This window comes from Heptranchias perlo, chromosome 11 (genome assembly GCF_035084215.1).
Source record: "Heptranchias perlo isolate sHepPer1 chromosome 11, sHepPer1.hap1, whole genome shotgun sequence".
Classification (NCBI taxonomy): domain Eukaryota; kingdom Metazoa; phylum Chordata; class Chondrichthyes; order Hexanchiformes; family Hexanchidae; genus Heptranchias; species Heptranchias perlo.
Window position 1 is genome coordinate 61,666,562 of NC_090335.1, and position 18,284 is coordinate 61,684,845.

At 44.5% G+C, this 18,284-nt stretch overlaps 2 protein-coding genes across 34 annotated transcripts in view; one reads left to right on the forward strand and one right to left on the reverse strand.

The window, feature by feature from the left end:
- The window catches only part of LOC137327421 (exosomal polycystin-1-interacting protein-like), a 45,948-nt gene extending 32,796 nt beyond the window's left edge, over positions 1-13,152 (forward strand). For 2 of the 4 annotated variants that reach the window (XM_067993200.1, XM_067993201.1), the window contains exon 2: positions 10,987-13,152. In XM_067993200.1, coding sequence (XP_067849301.1) covers positions 11,032-11,682 — 651 coding nt within the window. In that variant the 5' untranslated portion in view covers positions 10,987-11,031 and the 3' untranslated portion in view covers positions 11,683-13,152. Of the gene's footprint in view, positions 1-482; positions 964-1,212; positions 1,958-10,986 lie in introns of those variants that run through there. The other 2 variants (XM_067993202.1, XM_067993204.1) reach the window with 2 other exon arrangements.
- The window catches only part of LOC137327419 (uncharacterized), a 212,061-nt gene that overhangs the window by 179,456 nt on the left and 14,321 nt on the right, over positions 1-18,284 (reverse strand). For 10 of the 30 annotated variants that reach the window (XR_010964461.1, XR_010964459.1, XR_010964458.1 and 7 more), the window contains exon 2: positions 10,959-11,445. Coding sequence is in view for 3 of the 30 variants with exons in the window: in XM_067993192.1 (XP_067849293.1) it covers positions 10,959-10,965 (7 nt within the window). In the remaining 27 variants the exon portion in view is untranslated. Of the gene's footprint in view, positions 1-1,231; positions 1,943-2,071; positions 2,203-2,695; positions 2,739-10,958; positions 11,446-18,284 lie in introns of those variants that run through there. The other 20 variants (XR_010964468.1, XR_010964466.1, XM_067993194.1 and 17 more) reach the window with 12 other exon arrangements.

Consider the following 18,284-nt stretch of genomic DNA (forward strand, 5'->3'; position numbering starts at 1 on the left):
ACAGATTGAAGATAATTGGCAAAAGAACCAGAGGGGAAATTAGGAGAATTTTTTTTACACAGCGAGCTGTTATGATTTGGAATGCACTGCCTGAAAGGGTGGTGGAAGCAGATTCAATAGTAACTTTTAAAAGGAAACTGGATATATACTTAAAAAGGAAAAAAAAATTGCAGGGCTATGGGGAAAGAGCAGGGGAGTGGAACTAATTGTATAGCTCTTTTAAAGAGCCAGCACAGACACGATGGGCCGAATGGCCCCATTCTGTGCTTTAAGACTATGTGATTCTATTTTTTTTAACTATAATTTTAATGCTGAAAAATTATCCCATTCTGAAACACTAGTGGGAGCTATAGAAGCCTGCCTAAATATGAAATGTTTTTCCTAAACTTGATCCATTTTGAAGTTATCCACATTTTCACAGTGCGGATCTGTTCCAGTTTGTGCGCTCATGCTGCTGACTTCTGCTCTTCCCCTGAGTCCTAGCCTGATGATTGCCAAGAATCAAGGAGCAAAAGAATGAAGATCTGCAGCAGGAGTACACAAATTGCACACTGCAGAAATTTTAACTCCAGTGCCAAAATCTCTCCGTAACAACCTGTTGCCAGAAAAAAAGAGAAACGAACAGCCTTCTTTGGCTCCCACCTATATACCATAACAAAAAAACATTTTGCAACAGCTATGAGCCACGACAGCTTCAGTACAGTAGTCTGGATTCTGGATTAAGACAGAAAACAGTGTAATTGGAACCATCCCTATATATTTCACTGTAGACACATAAGCCAGCTGCCAGCAGGTTGCTATGAAAGCAGTAATTAAATACCCATGCAACAAGAAGCAGATGCAATTGGAGAAAATTATTCTTCCGTCTGATGACTAACAAAGCTGTTCTACCTATATTTTTATATTATTCGAATATGCTGATGACGACTGATTCAAAATTTAACAATGTTTTGTCTGCATAACGTAAGTCATATGCTTTTTCTCTTTTGTGCGTGTGCTGCCTGTGGATCTTGCTGCCTGGCGTATGTGCTGGTTCCAACTTCAGAAATAACATCTCCTCCTTCCAGCTAGTTGCAGACTTTATTTGATGTTAATGTATTTGACAATTTGATATTTCACAATTCACGTGTCGAATTTTCCATCAAAATATGTTGACTTTCTCTGACTCATTGAAAATTATCCAACAGAAAGCATTTATATGAGAAAAGTTAAGCGCTTTGGTTATATCTACCTAAATTGCGTCGAAGACTTCATCTACGTGGATGGCTCAATGGGTGAATGGTCCATGTGGTATGGCACTGAGCCATGACAGTCAGAAAGGTCCCAGGTTATATCCATGGTCTGTGCTGAATTAGCTAACCTCAGCCAAGACAAAAGTTGGAGTTTGACGGTTGGGCTAGTTCGGGGAAGATATTCTGGGATGCCAGGTCACAATCACTACGTGTGATTCTGCGTGCAGATTCTGGATGAGGGCAGGATTGGGCTCAGTTTTCATATTACCCTCGGCAGAATGGCCTGCAGACACTCACCCGAAGAGCTTTCATATCATTCACACTTGAACTGTGGCCACTTGGCCTACATACCAGAGGGCAGCTGGTGCCTGTGGAACCATACCCCAACATGAGCCACTGCTTTCGGGACAGCTGGAGAAAGAATTGGAACAAGAAAAAGCTAAAATGATAACCCCCACTTCTGGATAATTCAGCTGCCAACAGCAGCATGTGAAGCCTAACTGGCAGCCCGTTCTGATCAAAGTATCAGTGGGCTATGTCAGAGAATTATCAATGCATTAGTAAATGATCAACCCTGTGCCCTCGAACTAATGCACGACAATGGTTTTCTGGAATACTTCGAGATGGCATATGACATATAAATTGGAATCGTGTTGAAAAAATGTTTGTAGTTGAAGAAACAAATAAAACCTAGCATGAAGACTTGTGATATCTCCTCTAGACAGGTGTGTCTAGTATAATATAAATTTAACGAGGAAGATCACGCCTTGAAATCTCCTCACAAACTGTTTTACTGTAGAAATTGCAATAGATTTCTGATTATTAATCAGGTATTTTACCTGCACTGAGTTAACATAATTCTGTGGATACAGTTCGGGCTGACCCAAGGGACAATTACAATGGTTCTTTCCACTGTCCTTGAAGGATGAAAAAATCAGCTTATAGAATGTAACTACGATGGTGTTCACGCCTCCACATTTTCAGTTTGAAGTAACTGTAGAGATGACCTTTGAAACCATCAACAACATGTTTGATGAGTGTGGTTAATTTTTAAGTGGAGTGGGGTGGAGGCACACTCTAGTTAAAGTTTAGATTTGTACTGAACCAGAAAAGCTGTTTAGAAGCAAAAATATCAAGAAGAAATGTTGTGGGTGGGTGTTGTTGGTGACTAGATTGAAGTAAAGATATCTCATCTCCTGCTACTGGTCTAGAAGCAACTGTTCTACGAATAGATTCAAATCAGACTGAGATAAATCTGTCTTTCCTGCTGTAACACTGTGCTTTCATTGCCAACGGAGTTTAAGATTGCAATCTGTTGATACAGTCTATATGTCCCAGTTCCAAGCAGGAGAAACAAAAGGGAGATAACATTTAGTTTGGATATAACAGACAAACTTAAGTAAAACTGGTCAATTACATTCCAACAATCCCGTGAAAAGTACGGTTACCATCACCAAACTCACCAACTAGCATAGTTTGTCATCGTCTCATTGAAGAGACCACAGTCTATTGAAAGGAAGGAGTAAAAAAGAGGAAAAGGGGTCACAGATATCGAAAGGGGTGGGAAGCAAAGTTATTCAGACTATAGGTAATGATACATTTCACCAGACTTCCCTTTGGGCCAGAAATTGCTTAAAAGATAACGGTGAGTTCGACAGCGCTCACCATTGTTGGTGGCGAAATCGAGGAGCAAGTTCTGGATTTTACACATGCGCAGACAAACACGGAAATCCCAAACTTGCTCCTCCTGGTTCACCGGCGATACGACAGCTTCGAATTAAAGGGGTATTGCCAGCTGGAATCAGTGGAATCAATGGACCAGGGCCAACTTGCTCTTCTGCCCAGCTGGAATGTAACGAATATCACCACAAAACAGGTACACTTAAAAACACCAGGTCTAAACCAAGTCTTAAGGACTGCCAAACAACTAAAAATTAACTTCTAAAAATGTGGAGTCTCATTACTCCTTATTTTAATAGTTCTTGGTCATTAAAAAAACTTTTCCCTTCTGTCTCTTTATTTAATTCAATTATTTCAATTCCTCTCTTTTCTTCGCTGTCCATGACTGTTTTTACAAATGATTTTAGTTTTGTACCTTTCACTTCCTGGAATTTACATTCCAAGCTTGCAGAAACTGTTTGCAGCATGACAAAAATGCTGCAATCTGATTAGTCGAGGGGAGAGAGTGATGCTCTCGCTTCTCCCATGGGTCCTAGCTCCTAACGCTGGGATTTTCTCCACTTCCTATTAGAGGAAGTGCCCGCAGTAAAGGCCGCGGTAAGTTAGTGGGTTAGTATAAATCCATGGAGCGGTGAGCACTGTTGGTTTGCCGGTCAGAGCAATTTCTGGGCATTCATAACCACTACACAAGTCACTGAAACTAGGGAGGGGCGTCATTTTAGCCTAACCTGCCCAGCTGGAAACTGACAGATTCGGATCAACTGCCCGTTGAAGTCAATGGAAAGTTAAATTGGGCGGGGTGTAAAATGGGAGGCCTATCTGATCCTGTCAGTTTCCTGCCAGGAAGGTTAGGTTAAAATTACCCCCCCACCGGTTAAAACCCATGTGTTAGCTGCAAAATTATGATCAAATTCAACAACGCTTTTTCCTTGTCCAAAAATAAATATCTGTGACATAACAGATTGAACTAACTAGATTCGCTGGGGTAGATCTTGACTTTGTCCGATAGTTCAAAACGAGTGATAGTGAATCGGCCGCCCGTTTTACATCTCTCCCGATTTTGATTTCTCTTTTCCTCTCTTGATGGTCCTGATTCTGCAGGAGTATAGGTTCATGAGCACTGGGGGCCCTTTAAAATCAGAAAGACTTGCCCCTTGGGATGTTTTACTACATTAAATGGGCTATAGAAATGTAAGTTTTTGTTGTTTTTGTTGTTATATAGTGGTTTTCATCACCTCAGGACGTCCCAAAGTGTTTTACAGGGAGTGAAGTACTTTTGAAGTGTCGTTGTAATGTAGGAAACATGACAGCCAATTTGCATACAGCAAGCTACCTCAAACAACAATGTGATAATGACCAGATAATTTGTATTTTTAGTGGTGTTGGTTTAGCAGCTCAACCACCCTTTATCTCTTTATGTATAAGTTTGAACAGTGATTGTCATCAGGCTATTCAACTGTGTAAGGGGCGTCACACAGCCAAGCCTGAACCTATCCCCAGCGAACATCCCGCAAGCCCATTTTCCAGCATAGGTTAGTGGTTTATGATCAGGAGCAGGAGCCCTAGATGATTTTTCTCCCCTCTCTAGCCCTGGGGTAATTGAAGTCAGTTGCACTGTCTCCCTATCACCACCCCCACTAAGATCAGCTAATTCAACACAGAACAGAGATTGAAGTTGAGAAGTTGGATTCTTTTAGAAATGAACTGAATCTTGGGCATAATTTCAACATGGCGGCGGGAACTCAGCAGTGGGAGGTGAATAGTCGCGTGGGAAACCCCGAAAAATTTTGCATGCGTTGGCTCGAGCGATCACGACTCAATTGAAGGTCCCTAATGTGACTTCCGGGTTTCACGTCTCCAAGCTGCGCAATGAGCGTACTGCGCACCCGAATGATGTGCTGGGAACTGGAGTATTTAAAGGGCCATTGCAACCATGGATTTTGAGGGAGAAAGGAGGAATTGGCAGATATGGAGAACCAAAGTACTAAGGCAGCACCCCGGCTTAACGACTCTTTGCTTGAGTTGCGACTAGCCTGTGTGAGGAGCAGGAGGGACATCTGTACCTGGCTGATTGGAGGAAGCGCCCTGCCTCTGCCACCAACTACGCCTGGCTCAAGGTGGCAGAGGAGCTGAGCAGCAGGAGCACAGTGGTAAGGTCATGGGTACAATGCAGGAAGTGCTTTAATTACCTAACTAGATCAAGAAATGTGGGTATAGTTACTGATTCACCTACATCCTGTGGTGTATATTAACCACCCCCCCCCCCAAGTAAACTCCATCACGTTACTCCTCACAACCACTTAATTCTCATTATCAACTTACCTTCACTTTCTGTGCACTTCCTCATCTCCCCATTTGTGAACCCACCGCTGCCACTCACCCCAATCCTGATGCAATGTGATAAATCTGTCTGATACTCACCCTCTGATGCATCTCTTTCATTGGCAGCCTCACCCAAAGCAATGCATCCATCAGATGACCACGTCACCGTCACTCACTCACACGTCTGTTCTTTCTCCCCTTATAGAAGAGAGTGCAAGATGCACGGGAGAGTAGAACTGGGGGGGGGGGGGGGGGGGGCCACCATAAGTAGTGCACCTGACAGAGGCGGAGCTGACCTTGGAGCTCAGCCACACAGTTGAATGCCTGGCTGTCGGAGATGGCGAGACTGGCACCCCACAAATGGCTGGTGACAGAACTTTAACATCCCTCACACACATCATGAATTGATGTTATCAATGATTGACCTGTTGCACACCTCAGTATGCTCATCGCAACATTACTTCTGCAATGATTCTTAATATTGCTTTATGTTCTTTTCCAGGGCCTTCAAGGATTGATGAGGAGGCATGCGCCATGGAAGAGGGCAATTCCTCAGAGGACCTCATTCCTCTGAGGGCGCACCATCACATCATATCCAGCCGTGCACTGGCGCAGATATTGGTATTTGGTGGGTCCTGTTAGGCAGATAGTTGGGTTGTCACCTGGTGATTCACCACTCACAAATGAGCTCGAGCAGACACTGGTGGCAGGGGCAGCTGTGGAGAGTCCGCGTCGGGGGGCGCACTCCTCTCCAAGCTCTGCTCAGCTGGACGCAGATGCTGAACCCCGGGGGCCATCCTTGAGATTGAGAATGATTGAGGTACAGCTGCATCTTTGCGAGGTACAGGAAAACGTGCCATGCGCACTCTCCACAATATCGGAGAGGATGGAGGAATCCACCTCTGGCATTAGTGGAATGGTGGCACAGGTAAGTGTGGGAATGTCTGCAATGGAGAGAATGACAGCCTCCATCAAGCTTCAAGCATGGCTCACAGATGATTCCATTCAGACCATGACAACGGCCGTGTGGATGCCAACATTTCTGCCGCCTTAAACAAGCAGGCAGATCCTTTGGCCTTAGGACGCGTCACAGATGTGCTCCAAGCTCTTGTCCAGCAGAGTAGTAGAAGTGATGTGGCCCTGGCCCAGGAGAGGAATGATGGCAAAAGGGACATGGAAGTGGGGACTCCACTCAAAGCACTCCCACGTCTCACCTGTTGCGCTCCCCTCCCCAACCAATACCTGGAATGCTGCCTCCTCTCCAGATGGCTGGTGGAGCAGTCTTTGGCGGGGACCTCACGGGCTCCAAAATCCAGAGGTCATAGGCCGAAAATCTCAGCAGTCACGGCAGGGACCTGAGCAACCTGCGACTACCTCTGCTGAAGCCAAAGGGGCTGCATCACGTAGAAGCAGTAGGAAGAGGGAGGCTAAGGATTTGTAATCACCATAGAAACATAGAAAAAGGAGCAGGAGTAGGCCATTCGGCCCTTCGAGCCTGCTCCGCCATTCAATATGATCGCGGCTGATCCTCTATCTCAATACCATATTCCCGCTCTCTCCCCATACCCCTTGATGCCTTTTGTGTCTAGAAATCTATCTAACTCCTTCTTAAATATATTCATTGACTTGGCCTCCACAGCCTTCTGTGGTAGAGAATTCCACAGGTTGACCGCCCTCTGAGTGAAGAAATTTCTCCTCATCTCAGTCCTAAATGTCGTGCCCCATATCCTGAGACTGTGACCCCTCGTTGTAGAACCCCCAGCCAGCGGAAACATCCTTCCTGCATCCAATCTGTCTAGCCCTGATAGAATTTTATACGTTTCAATAAGATCCCCTCTCATTCTTCTCAACACCAAGGGTATGCACAAGTGTGTCTGAAGCAATGTCATGTTTTTCATTTATATTTTCTTTTTCTTACATGCACATTAAATGTCATATTTGTCACACCACTGCCACGTCTTGTCCATTCTTGAGTCCATTTCGTGAAAGCCCCCCTTCATGTGCTTCATCATGAACCCCAAGACTTGGTGCTACCCATTGGGTGCGTTTACAATGGGTGTGGTTGAAGGACTGCTTTCTGCAAGTGGAGGGGTGGGCGGGGGGGGTGTTTGCCGGTGTCGGTGGTGGTGCTTGTTCCAGGTGGTCTGAGTAGTTCACTATCTTCAGTTTGCAGATCTCATTATGAGAACCTGTTAGATGTGAATGACTCCCTGGCATCATGGGCAGCCATCTGCTCTCATGATGGGCTGCCCATCTTCCTCCCCCTCCTCTTCCTCCTCCTCTTTCTCCTCCTCCTCCTCTTTCTCCTCCTCATCGTCTTCTTCAATGTTGCCGACAGATGAGGGATCTTCATGAGTGCACTGAAGCTCCTCCACCTGTAACCCTCTCTGCTGAGTGATGTTGTGCAGGGTGCAACACACGACTATTATTCTGCACACCCTCGCCCTTGTGTACTGAAGGGCTCCCCCAGATCGATCCAGGTGCCTGAAGCACATCTTCAGCATTCCTATGGTTTGTTCAATGACAGACCTGGTGGTGCTGTGACTGTCGTTGTACCAATGCTTTGGCTTGTTGGTGGGGTTTCTCACAGGCGTCATGAGCCACGCCTGCAGGTGATATCCCTTATCTGCAAGGAGCCTGCCCTTAGGTCTGCCTTGTGCGTGGAAGAGAGCCGGGATGTGACCTCGCGCAAAATGAAGGAATCATGGCAGCTGCCAGGAAATTTGGCACACACCTGCAGAAACCTCTTCCAGTGGTCGCAAAACAGCTGCGCATTGATGGAGTGATATCCCTTTCAGTTGATGAACAGTCCTGGCTCATGTGAAGGTCCTCGGATTGCTACTTGTGTGCAATCAATTGCGCCCTGCACCAGTGGGAAGCCAGCCAGGGAATTGTAACACACCTCTCAGTCTGGCTGATGTCGTCGATGGGGAAGTTGACAAACAAACCATCCCGTGACCTGTCGTATACATTTATGTGCAGACAACTGAGAGACCCTGGAGATGTCACTGGTGGCACCTGGAAGGATCCGGAGGTGAAGAAATTGAGGGCAGTGGTTACTTTGAGTGCGACAAGTAATGCGTGGCCACCAGGCCCAGCCGGGAGCAGCTCTGCATGAAGGAGCATGCAGATGTCTGCGACCACCTGCCGACTCAACCTGAGCCTGCGTAAGGACTGCTTCTCTGAAAGGTCCAGGAAGCTCAGCCTCTTTCTGTAGACCCTCTCACATGGGTAGTGCCTCCTGCGACTTTTTTTGTTATTCGTTCATGGGATGTGGGCGTTGCTGGCAGGGCCAGCATTTATTGCCCATCCCTAATTGCCCTTGAGAAGGTGGTGGTGAGCCGTCTTCTTGAACCGCTGCAGTCCGTGTGGTGAAGGTTCTCCCATGGTGCTGTTAGGAAGGGAGTTCCAGGATTTTGACCCAGCGACAATGAAGGAACGGCGATATATTTCCAAGTCGGGATGGTGTGTGACTTGGAGGGGAAAGTGCAGGTGGTGTTGTTCCCATGTGCCTGCTGCCCTTGTCCTTTTAGGTGGTAGAGGTTGCGGGTTTGGGAGGTGCTGCCGAAGAAGCCTTGGCGAGTTGCTGCAGTGCATCCTGTAGATAGTACACACTGCAGCCACAGTGCGCCGGTGGTGAAGGGAGTGAATGTTTAGGGTGGTGGATGGGGTGCCAATCAAGTGGGCTGCTTTGTCCTGGATGGTGTCGAGTTTCTTGAGTGTTGTTGGAGCTGCACTCATCCAGGCAAGTGGAGAGTATTCCATCACACTCCTGATTTGTGTCTTGTAGATGATGGAAAGGCTTTGGGGAGTCAGGAGGTGAGTCACTCGCCACAGAATGCCCAGCCTCTGACCTGGTCTTGTAGCCACAGTATTTATGTGGCTCGTCCAGTTAAGTTTCTGGTCAATGGTGACCCCCAGGATGTTGATGGTGGGGGATTTGGCGATGGAAATGTTGTTGAATGTCAAGGGGAGTTGGTTAGACTCTCTTTTGTTGGAGATGGTCATTGCCTGGCACTTGTCTGGCACGAATGTTACTTGCCACTTATCAGCCCAAGCCTGGATGTTGTCCAGGTCTTGCTGCATGCGGGCACGGACTGCTTCATTATCTGAGGGGTTGCGAATGGAACTGAACATCCCCACTTCTGACCTTATGATGGAGGGAAGGTCATTGATGAAGCAGCTGAAGATGGTTGGGCCTAGGACACTGCCTTGAGGAACTCCTGCAGCAATGTCCTGGGGCTGAGGTGATTGGCCTCCAACAATCACTACCATCTTCCTTTGTGCTAGGTATGACTCCAGCCACTGGAGAGTTTTCCCCCTGATTCCCATTGACTTCAATTTTACTAGGGCTCCTTGGTGCCACACTCGGTCAAATGCTGTCTTGATATCAAGGGCAGTCACTCTCACCTCACCTCTGGAATTCAGCTCTTTTGTCCATGTTTGGACCAAGAGTATTCCATCACACTCCTGATTTGTGTTTTGTAGATGATGGAAAGGCTTTGGGGAGTCAGGAGGTGAGTCACTCGCCACAGAATGCCCAGCCTCTGACCTGGTCTTGTAGCCACAGTATTTATGTGGTCTGAGCAATTTATTAGCGAGTAAGTGCCGCTTGTTAGCATTGTCGACAACACCTTCCATCACTTTGCTGATGATTGAGAGTAGACTGATGGGGCGGTAATTGGCCCCTCCATTGGTCCTCTCTTCTTTTCTGCAGATCCTTGTGGCGCACCTCTGTCTTGTGAACCTGCAACTCCCAGAACTGCACACCGTGCCTGCCGCGAATGGTGATGAGCCTCCTCCTCAGGTGTACTGTAGAATAAATCCATTGCACCCCCCCCCCCCCATCCTGAGGTTGTCAGTTTGAGGGGGTCCAAAATGTGGACAAATATGCAAGAATTCTGAGTGCGAACAAGGAAATCTCAGTCTAAACACAAAGAACTCCCAGCCAAAAGTTTGTCTGAGAGAAACTGATTGCCTTACTGCAAAATCTCATCTTTTATTCACGTGTCAATCGCTGGTTTAAAGGTCAAAATGAGGGCCGGCTGCAACTGGCCTCCGTTTCCATGGCTTCTTTCAAAGACCACGGGAGACACGTTCAGGAGAAGTTAAAATGGTTTTTGTAACTCAATACGCAAAAAGTTAATAAGATTAAGTATCTTAAATACCTAAATTGGCCCTTTAAATATCGTCCCACCGGCTTTAAGTGCCGGCAGGACTTTTGGGTGTCAGAAGCGCATCTACCCAAATGCATCTGTGTCAAACCTGGAAGTAGGTGCATTAGAGCCGGGATGCAGTCCCACTCCAAAAACAGAGTATTTTTACTGCCCACCTGCCCATTCTTGGGGGTTAAAATTTACCCCCTTGTAGCCGAAATTCCCCACATGGTTCACAGTTTTGAATGAGCCATCGGGACAAGGTACTGCCCAGAGCCTGCGTATTTTGCAGTGGAAGGTAAAGGCGCTCAAGAAATCAGTTATCCCGGTCCTTCTCACATAGAAGTAGCCTCAGGAATGGCAGGCAGACAGTGCACGGACTTTAGAGGGTTAATTTGGTGGAGGAAGTTGAAGTAGCAGTTGAATCATTGGTAAAATAAATCCCTGTAAAGAACTACATTGCTCTGCCCCCCCCCCCACCCTTCCCCCTTCACCACTAATGTGTGACAAACAGTTTTTTTCTGTATTTCTTTTTTAAGTAACTGTACAATGATGAAGAAATACTTACCAACCATTTCCTTTTTTGTTTGTTTCAGGCCCTGTGAAAGAATGGGAAATCTCTGTTAGGTTATGTTGTGGATATGGGGATGACTGCTACCGTGTCAATCCAGCTGATGCTCTTTGCTCTGTGTTGCTGTGTCAGTGTGGTAAGAAACAGTAACCACACGCTCATCTTTCAAAAAGAAAGCAACTTCCGCAATTGCAGCTGCTTCTCCAGTATCCCAGACTGCGGGTTTGCTCTTGCCAACCTCGTGTGCAACTGTAAGACTGTCTCCTCTAAAGATATCGACAAAGCCAGCCCAACATTCAGCTCCGGCACCGAATTAGTCGTGTGGGTGTCAGACACCGCTACAGTGGGACTGCTGCTGAACTACTCGTCGGTCCCAAACCTCAGACTTTCTTTGTGCAGCCCCGATGCCGTACTGACAGAATACCTCATAATCTTTGGCCTGAAAAAGCTCTGCGTGACGAATCCTAAGGCGAACGCCTATCCACTGCAAAACATAACAATATACAGCGCTGCTGTCAAGTCATCCTTGCAGAATAGCACTGGATTCTCATTTTACATTTCATTCTTAAACATGGCTCTGTTAAATGGAGATTCTAAATTAAAAGCGTACTCGGTGCCAAATGTCACAAACATTGCAGAATATTTTCCAGATCTTCAATATGACACCACTTCTCTGCCCTCGAAGGCCGGCAGTTCCTTGGTTACATTCATCTATGTTTAGAAACCGTGCAGCAAACTTGCTTTTGGACGGTCGAAAATGTGCACCTCAGATGCTGCGTTTGCAAAAATCTATTTGTGCACAAGTTTCGGGGGATTTTCAAGGCCAGATTGTCCCTTATTCATTTCAGTAGCCTTCATTTCCGTTTTAATACAGTCGTTATGTGCAAACTTCGGATGTGTACAAGGAAAAAAAAACAAGATCACTATATATTCTGTGGCTAGGACTAACTGTATGCAATCAAGTGGCTTCATTGTAAAAGTCAGGTTATGAATATAACTTTGAAGGGAATGTTAGTCCGTGATAGCAACTATTAAGGCTTCGTGCATGAAAATATATCACATTGTGAAAATCTTTTTTTTTCACTTTACAGCACCTCAAAATGGCATTAACACCAACATATATAACACTGACACTGTTATCTTCTATTTAATTCTATTTCCACCAGGTTTGTAGTGATGCAAGATTTCCGTGTTGTTCTGCACCTTTATTACCACAGAGGTTATTGGGACAAGTAAATCCACTTTAATGTTACATGAAAAAGACTATTAATAGTACCATATATACTTGTATAGAAGCTAACCCATGTGTAAGATAACCTCCCTCCCATCCAGCCAAAAACCTGAACTAATCTATGACCTATGTATAAAGTGCACCCTCATTCACCACACTCTGCAAATGTTATTTGATTGTAATGCACAGCAAGTGTCCCACGTCCTGCCACTGCTGCTCTCAGAGAGGGAGCAGGAGACAGTGAAACTGAGAAAGATAAGCAGGAAATCTGTAGACTGGGTAGTGTGAGAGAGAACAAGAGACTGGAAGGCTGAGAAAGGAGAGCAGCACTGAAGAGTCCAAAATAGAGAGGAGAGCAGAACTGGGCTAGCAGCAAATGCACTCCCTAGAGTAAAACCACATGCTAAAACGATTTGCATATAAGCATACACAAATGTGTACAGTGTTGTACACCAGATTTTGCACTGACAACAGTGTAGTAAAGACCAGACACTGGAATTCTAATGATCTACCCATACAGAAAAGTGTCATTCTATATGTTAATATATAATCCCAATAGCACAGAGCTTCAAAATTGCTTTTATGTATTAAAAAAGAAAGAACTTGCATTTATATAGCTTCTTTCACGACCTCAGGATGTCCCAAAGTGCTTCACAGCCAATGATGTATCTTTGAAGTGCAGCCACTGTTGTAATGTAGGAAAATACAGCAGCCAATCTGTGCACAACAGCAATGTAATAAATTACAAATAATCTGTTTTACTGTTGTTGGTTGAGGGATAAACGTTGGCCAGGAAACAGGGGAGAACTCCCTTACTTTTCGTTGAATAGTGCCACGAGATCTTTTATGTGAGTGAACAGACAGGGCCTCGGTTTAATGTCTCATCCAAAAGACAGCACCTCTGACAGTGCAGTGCTCCATCAGCCTGGATTATGTGCTTATGTCTCTGGAGTGGAGCTTGACCCCATAACCTTCTGACCTACAGGCAAGAGTATTACCTCTGAGCCAAGGGTAACAACCAAAATGTTATTTTATAAATGTTTCCTGGTGACTCAGTGGGTAAATGCACTACATTAAGGGACTATTCACCTTGAGGGGCGAGCGGGGCAGGAGAACGTTAGCAAGGCCTCTTTAGGATCCAAGATGACCCACATTGGAATCAACCCTCTGCGGTAGACTCACTAATCTAATACCTAAACCTGGCTAGTCTACATACTCCACTGCTGATGATGACCAGCCAGCCTGGTTTACTAAGGGAACCTGAGGGATAGACCTACCACTGGAGACCAGGATTCTTCCAACACAGTTCCCAGTAACCCTGCAAGCCAATACCCCATTGGATAGGGTGATCCTACTTGGACAAGCAATGAGAAGTAGCTCTGCTAAGTCCCTAAGCCTTGGTAGTCCTGTGGTTATCCATTATATCAGCACTATCACTGTTCTCAATGCCACTCCACGAACAGTTGACAGGGTGAGGCAAATGTCATCTTTGCCTACTGCCTACTCCCTTCACTTGCAATTCAGAAGAGTTTGCTGTCTAATTATACTTTATCCAGTGCCTACGCAGAGAACAGTGGAAAATCATGTATTTGCTCTGTAGTTTGTTTGACAGGCAGTCCTATGACTCAGGCCATTCACTATTCCCAAAGCCATGCCCAAAATCACTCTTGTGCCAGCCATGAGGAGTGCACACTGAGATATTGTTAATTTTTTCTCTCCCCTCCAACCTGCTGGGAATATAGGAACAGGAGTTGGCCATTTAGTCCCTGGAGCCTGTTCCACCATTCAATGAGATCATGGCTGATGTGGGAAGCATCTCGCCTCCCACAGATGGGAGAGGCAAAGATAAAAAAATGTTCAGTCATTTCACATGGCAGCACTACTGTGCATACTGAGCCGGCTATCTATGCTTTTCAGTTCACAAAAAAGTATACAAAACAGTGTGTTAGTAGATGACAAACTGCATCCATAACACTCTTGACCACAGCCCAAATAACATTCTCATATAAGCCACAGGAAGTGGTGGAGGCAGAGAAATTGCTTCTTTTAAAGGTAAAGTAGACAAATATTTAAAGCAAAGAAAGATATGAAGAGAAAGCAGGGCAATGGGATCAGTTTTGGATTGCTCTATAAAAAGCTGGCACAGACACAATAGGCCAAATGGCTTCCTTCAGTGCTGTACATTTCTATGATTCTAAGCCTAGAAATTATTATTGCCGATATTAGCCGATGAATGCTTAACATGTTAATATGACATACCTTCATATGCTATTTTATTAAAATAAATGGGTTAACACATGCATTAAAATAAAAGACAGAGGAATGTTATACAAACAAATTGGGGGTAATTTTAACTTATATCAGGTGAAACATGTGTGATAGCGAATTGGCAGGTCATTGAAGTCAATGGAAAAGAAAATCAGACGAGGTGTAAAACTGGCTGCCGATTCACTGTCACCCATTTTTCACCCACTGACAAAAGTTAAAATTATCCCTATTAAGTGTTGATCAGTAGTATCAGCAACAGTCATTTTAAAACTATAGTCTTCATAGACCTAATGGTTATCCTTTTAACTATCCCAAGAAAACATATGGGATCTTGGGCTTTATTAATAGAGGCATAGAGTACAAAAGCAAGGAAGTTATGCTAAACCTTTATAAAACATTGGTTAGGCCTCAGCTGGAGTATTGTGTTCAATTCTGGGCACCACACTTTAGGAAGGATGTCAAGGCCTTAGAGAGGGTGCAGAAGAGATTTACTAGAATGATACCAGGGATGAGGATCTTCGGTTGTGTGGTGAGATTGGAGAAGTTGGGGTTGTTCTCCTTAGAACAAAGAAGGTTAAGGGGAGATTTGATAGAGGTGTTCAAAATCATGAACGGTTTCGATAGAGTAAATAAAGAGAAACTGTTTCCAGTGGCAGAAGGGTCAGTAACCAGAGGACACAGATTTAAGGTGATTGGCAAAAGAACCAGAGGCGACACAAGGAAACATTTCTTTAGGCAGCGAGTTGTAATGATCTGGAATGTACAGCCTGAAAGGGTGGTGGAAGCAGATTCAATAGTAACTTTCAAAAGGGAATTAAATAAATACTTGAAGGGATAAAATTTACAGGGCTGTAGGGAAAGAGCAGGGGAATGGGACTAATTGGATAGCTCTTTCAAAAAGCCAGCACAGGCTCGATGGACCGAATGGCCTCCTCTTGTGCTGTACCCCTACTATGATACTATCTTAAATTGAAATACTGTGTGTATCTTTGACAATACATGAATCATGGAAGATCTACTGTATGTCCAAGCAAAGCCTAGAGGAAATCACTCCTCATAATTTGTAGGATTTTGGGCTGTATGGGTGCTGCAGCAGGTTGGTGTAGCAAAGCATTACACATGTGGTTGTAGATTTAACCACCTAGTTGCTCAAATGTGGATGTGCCATTAGGGGACAGGCACTAACCACTGAGCAGGCACTGCCACAAAGAGAGGGAGGGAAAGTCATTCAAGGCTACTCTTAGCGACCAGCTCCAGAGCAGAATGGCCAAATGCCCAAAAGCATGACACATGCCAACATTTGCTCCTGGACAATATTTATCCCTCATCCAACATCACTAAAATAGATGATCTGGTCATTATCACACTGCTGTTTGTGAGATCTTACTGTGCACAAATTGGCTGCCTCATTTCCTACATTATAACAGTGACTACACTTCAAGAGTACTTCATTGGCTGTAGAGCACTTTGGGATGTTCTGAGGTTGTGAAAGGTGCTGTATAAATGCAAGTCTTTCTTTTTACCTAGTCCAACTTTCCTGTTCATTCCCCATATCAATTAATATTGCTCTTTTTAAAGAAATTATCTAATCCCTTTTAAAACAATTTATGATTTCTGCTCCAACAACAGTTTGTGGCAGAGAATTCCACATTCTAACTAATCGCCATATAAAGAATTCTTTATCTAGCCCCTCTTTAATTCTTATTATGATTATTTTAAAGATTGCTGAAAATAATCTGTCACTATTTACCCTATTTTAACCCTTCACGACCTTGAAGAGCTCTACCAAGTCACCCCTTAACTTTTGCAGCTCTAGTGAAAAAAACCCTAACTTCTAAGACTGTCTTCATAACTATAACACCCCATCACCAGTAATATCCTAATGAATCAATGCTGTACCTTTTCTATTGCTTTTATATCATTCTTATTATAGGGTGCCCAAAACTGTACACAATACTCCAACTATAGCCTAACTAACATCTTGCTTCGTATTCTATGCCTCAAGTTACAAAAAACAAGAGTTCTGCTTGCCTTTTTACGGCCTTATCTACTTATGCTGCCACCTTTAAATGACCTGTGTATCTGCACACCATTATCATTCAGCTCCACTAATCCATTGACAAGGTACCGCATGGTAGGTTGTTACATAAGGTCAAATCTCACGGGATCCAAGGTGAGGTAGCCAATTGGATACAAAATTGGCTTGACGACAGAAGACAGAGGGTGGTTGTAGAGGGTTGTTTTTCAAACTGGAGGCCTGTGTCCAGCGGTGTGCCTCAGGGTTCGGTGCTGGGTCCGCTGTTATTTGTTATTTATATTAATGATTTGGATGAGAATTTAGGAGGCATGGTTAGTAAGTTTGCAGATGACACCAAGATTGGTGGCATTGTGGACAGTGAAGAAGGTTATCTAGGATTGCAACGGGACCTTGATAAATTGGGCCAGTGGGCCGATGAATGGCAGATGGAGTTTAATTTAGATAAATGTGAGGTGATGCATTTTGGTAGATCGAATCGGGCCAGGACCTACTCCGTTAATGGTAGGGCATTGGGGAGAGTTATAGAACAAAGAGATCTAGGAGTACAGGTTCATAGCTCCTTGAAAGTGGAGTCACAGGTGGATAGGGTGGTGAAGAAGGCATTCGGCATGCTTGGTTTCATTGGTCAGAACATTGAATACAGGAGTTGGGATGTCTTGTTGAAGTTGTACAGGACATTAGTAAGGCCACACTTGGAATACTGTGTACAGTTCTGGTCACCCTATTATAGAAAGGATATTATTAAACTAGAAAGAGTGCAGAAAAGATTTACTAGGATGCTACTGGGACTTGATGGTTTGACTTATAGGGAGAGGTTAGATAGACTGGGACTTTTTTCCCTGGAGAGTAGGAGGTTAAGGGGTGATCTTATAGAAGTCTATAAAATGATGAGGGGCATAGATAAGGTCGATAGTCAAAATCTTTTCCCAAAGGTAGGGGAGTCTATAACGAGGGGACATAGATTTAAGGTGAGAGGGGAGAGATACAAAAGGGTCCAGAGGGGCAATTTTTTCACTCAAAGGGTGGTGAGTGTCTGGAACCAGCTGCCAGAGGCAGTAGTAGAGGCGGGTACAATTTTGTCTTTTAAAAAGCATTTGGACAGTTACATGGGTAAGATGGGTATAGAGGGATATGGGCCAAGTGCAGGCAATTGGGACTAGCTTAGTGGTATAAACTGGGCGACATGGACATGTTGGGCCGAAGGGCCTGTTTCCATGTTGTAACTTCTATGATTCTATGATTCTATGATTTAAAATCTTATTATTTAAGGAATATTTGAAACTAAAGGGATAATTGTACGATCTAGTACTTCCAGTGGGAAATAGCACTCGCGGGACCAATATGAAAGGATTCAATTATGCTGGAATCCATTATTAAGGAAGTGTTTACAGGGCACTTAGAAAATCATAATATAATTAGGCAGAGTCAACATGGTTTTATGAAAGGAAAATCATGTTTGAAAAATCTGTTGGAGTTTATTGAGGATGTAACTAGCAGGGTAGATAAAGGGGAACCAATGGATGTAATATATTTGGATTTTCAAAAAGCATTCAATAAGGTGCCACATAAAAGGTTGTTACGCAAGATAAGGGCGCATGGGTTTGGGGGTAATATATTAGCATGGATAGAGGATTGGTTAACGGACAGAAAACAGAGAGTAGGGGTAAACAGGTCATTTTCAAGTTGGCGGGCTGTAACTAGTGGGGTGCCACAAGGATCAGTGCTTGGGCCTCAGCTATTTACAATCTATATTAATGACTTAGACCAAGTGTGAGGACCAAGTGTA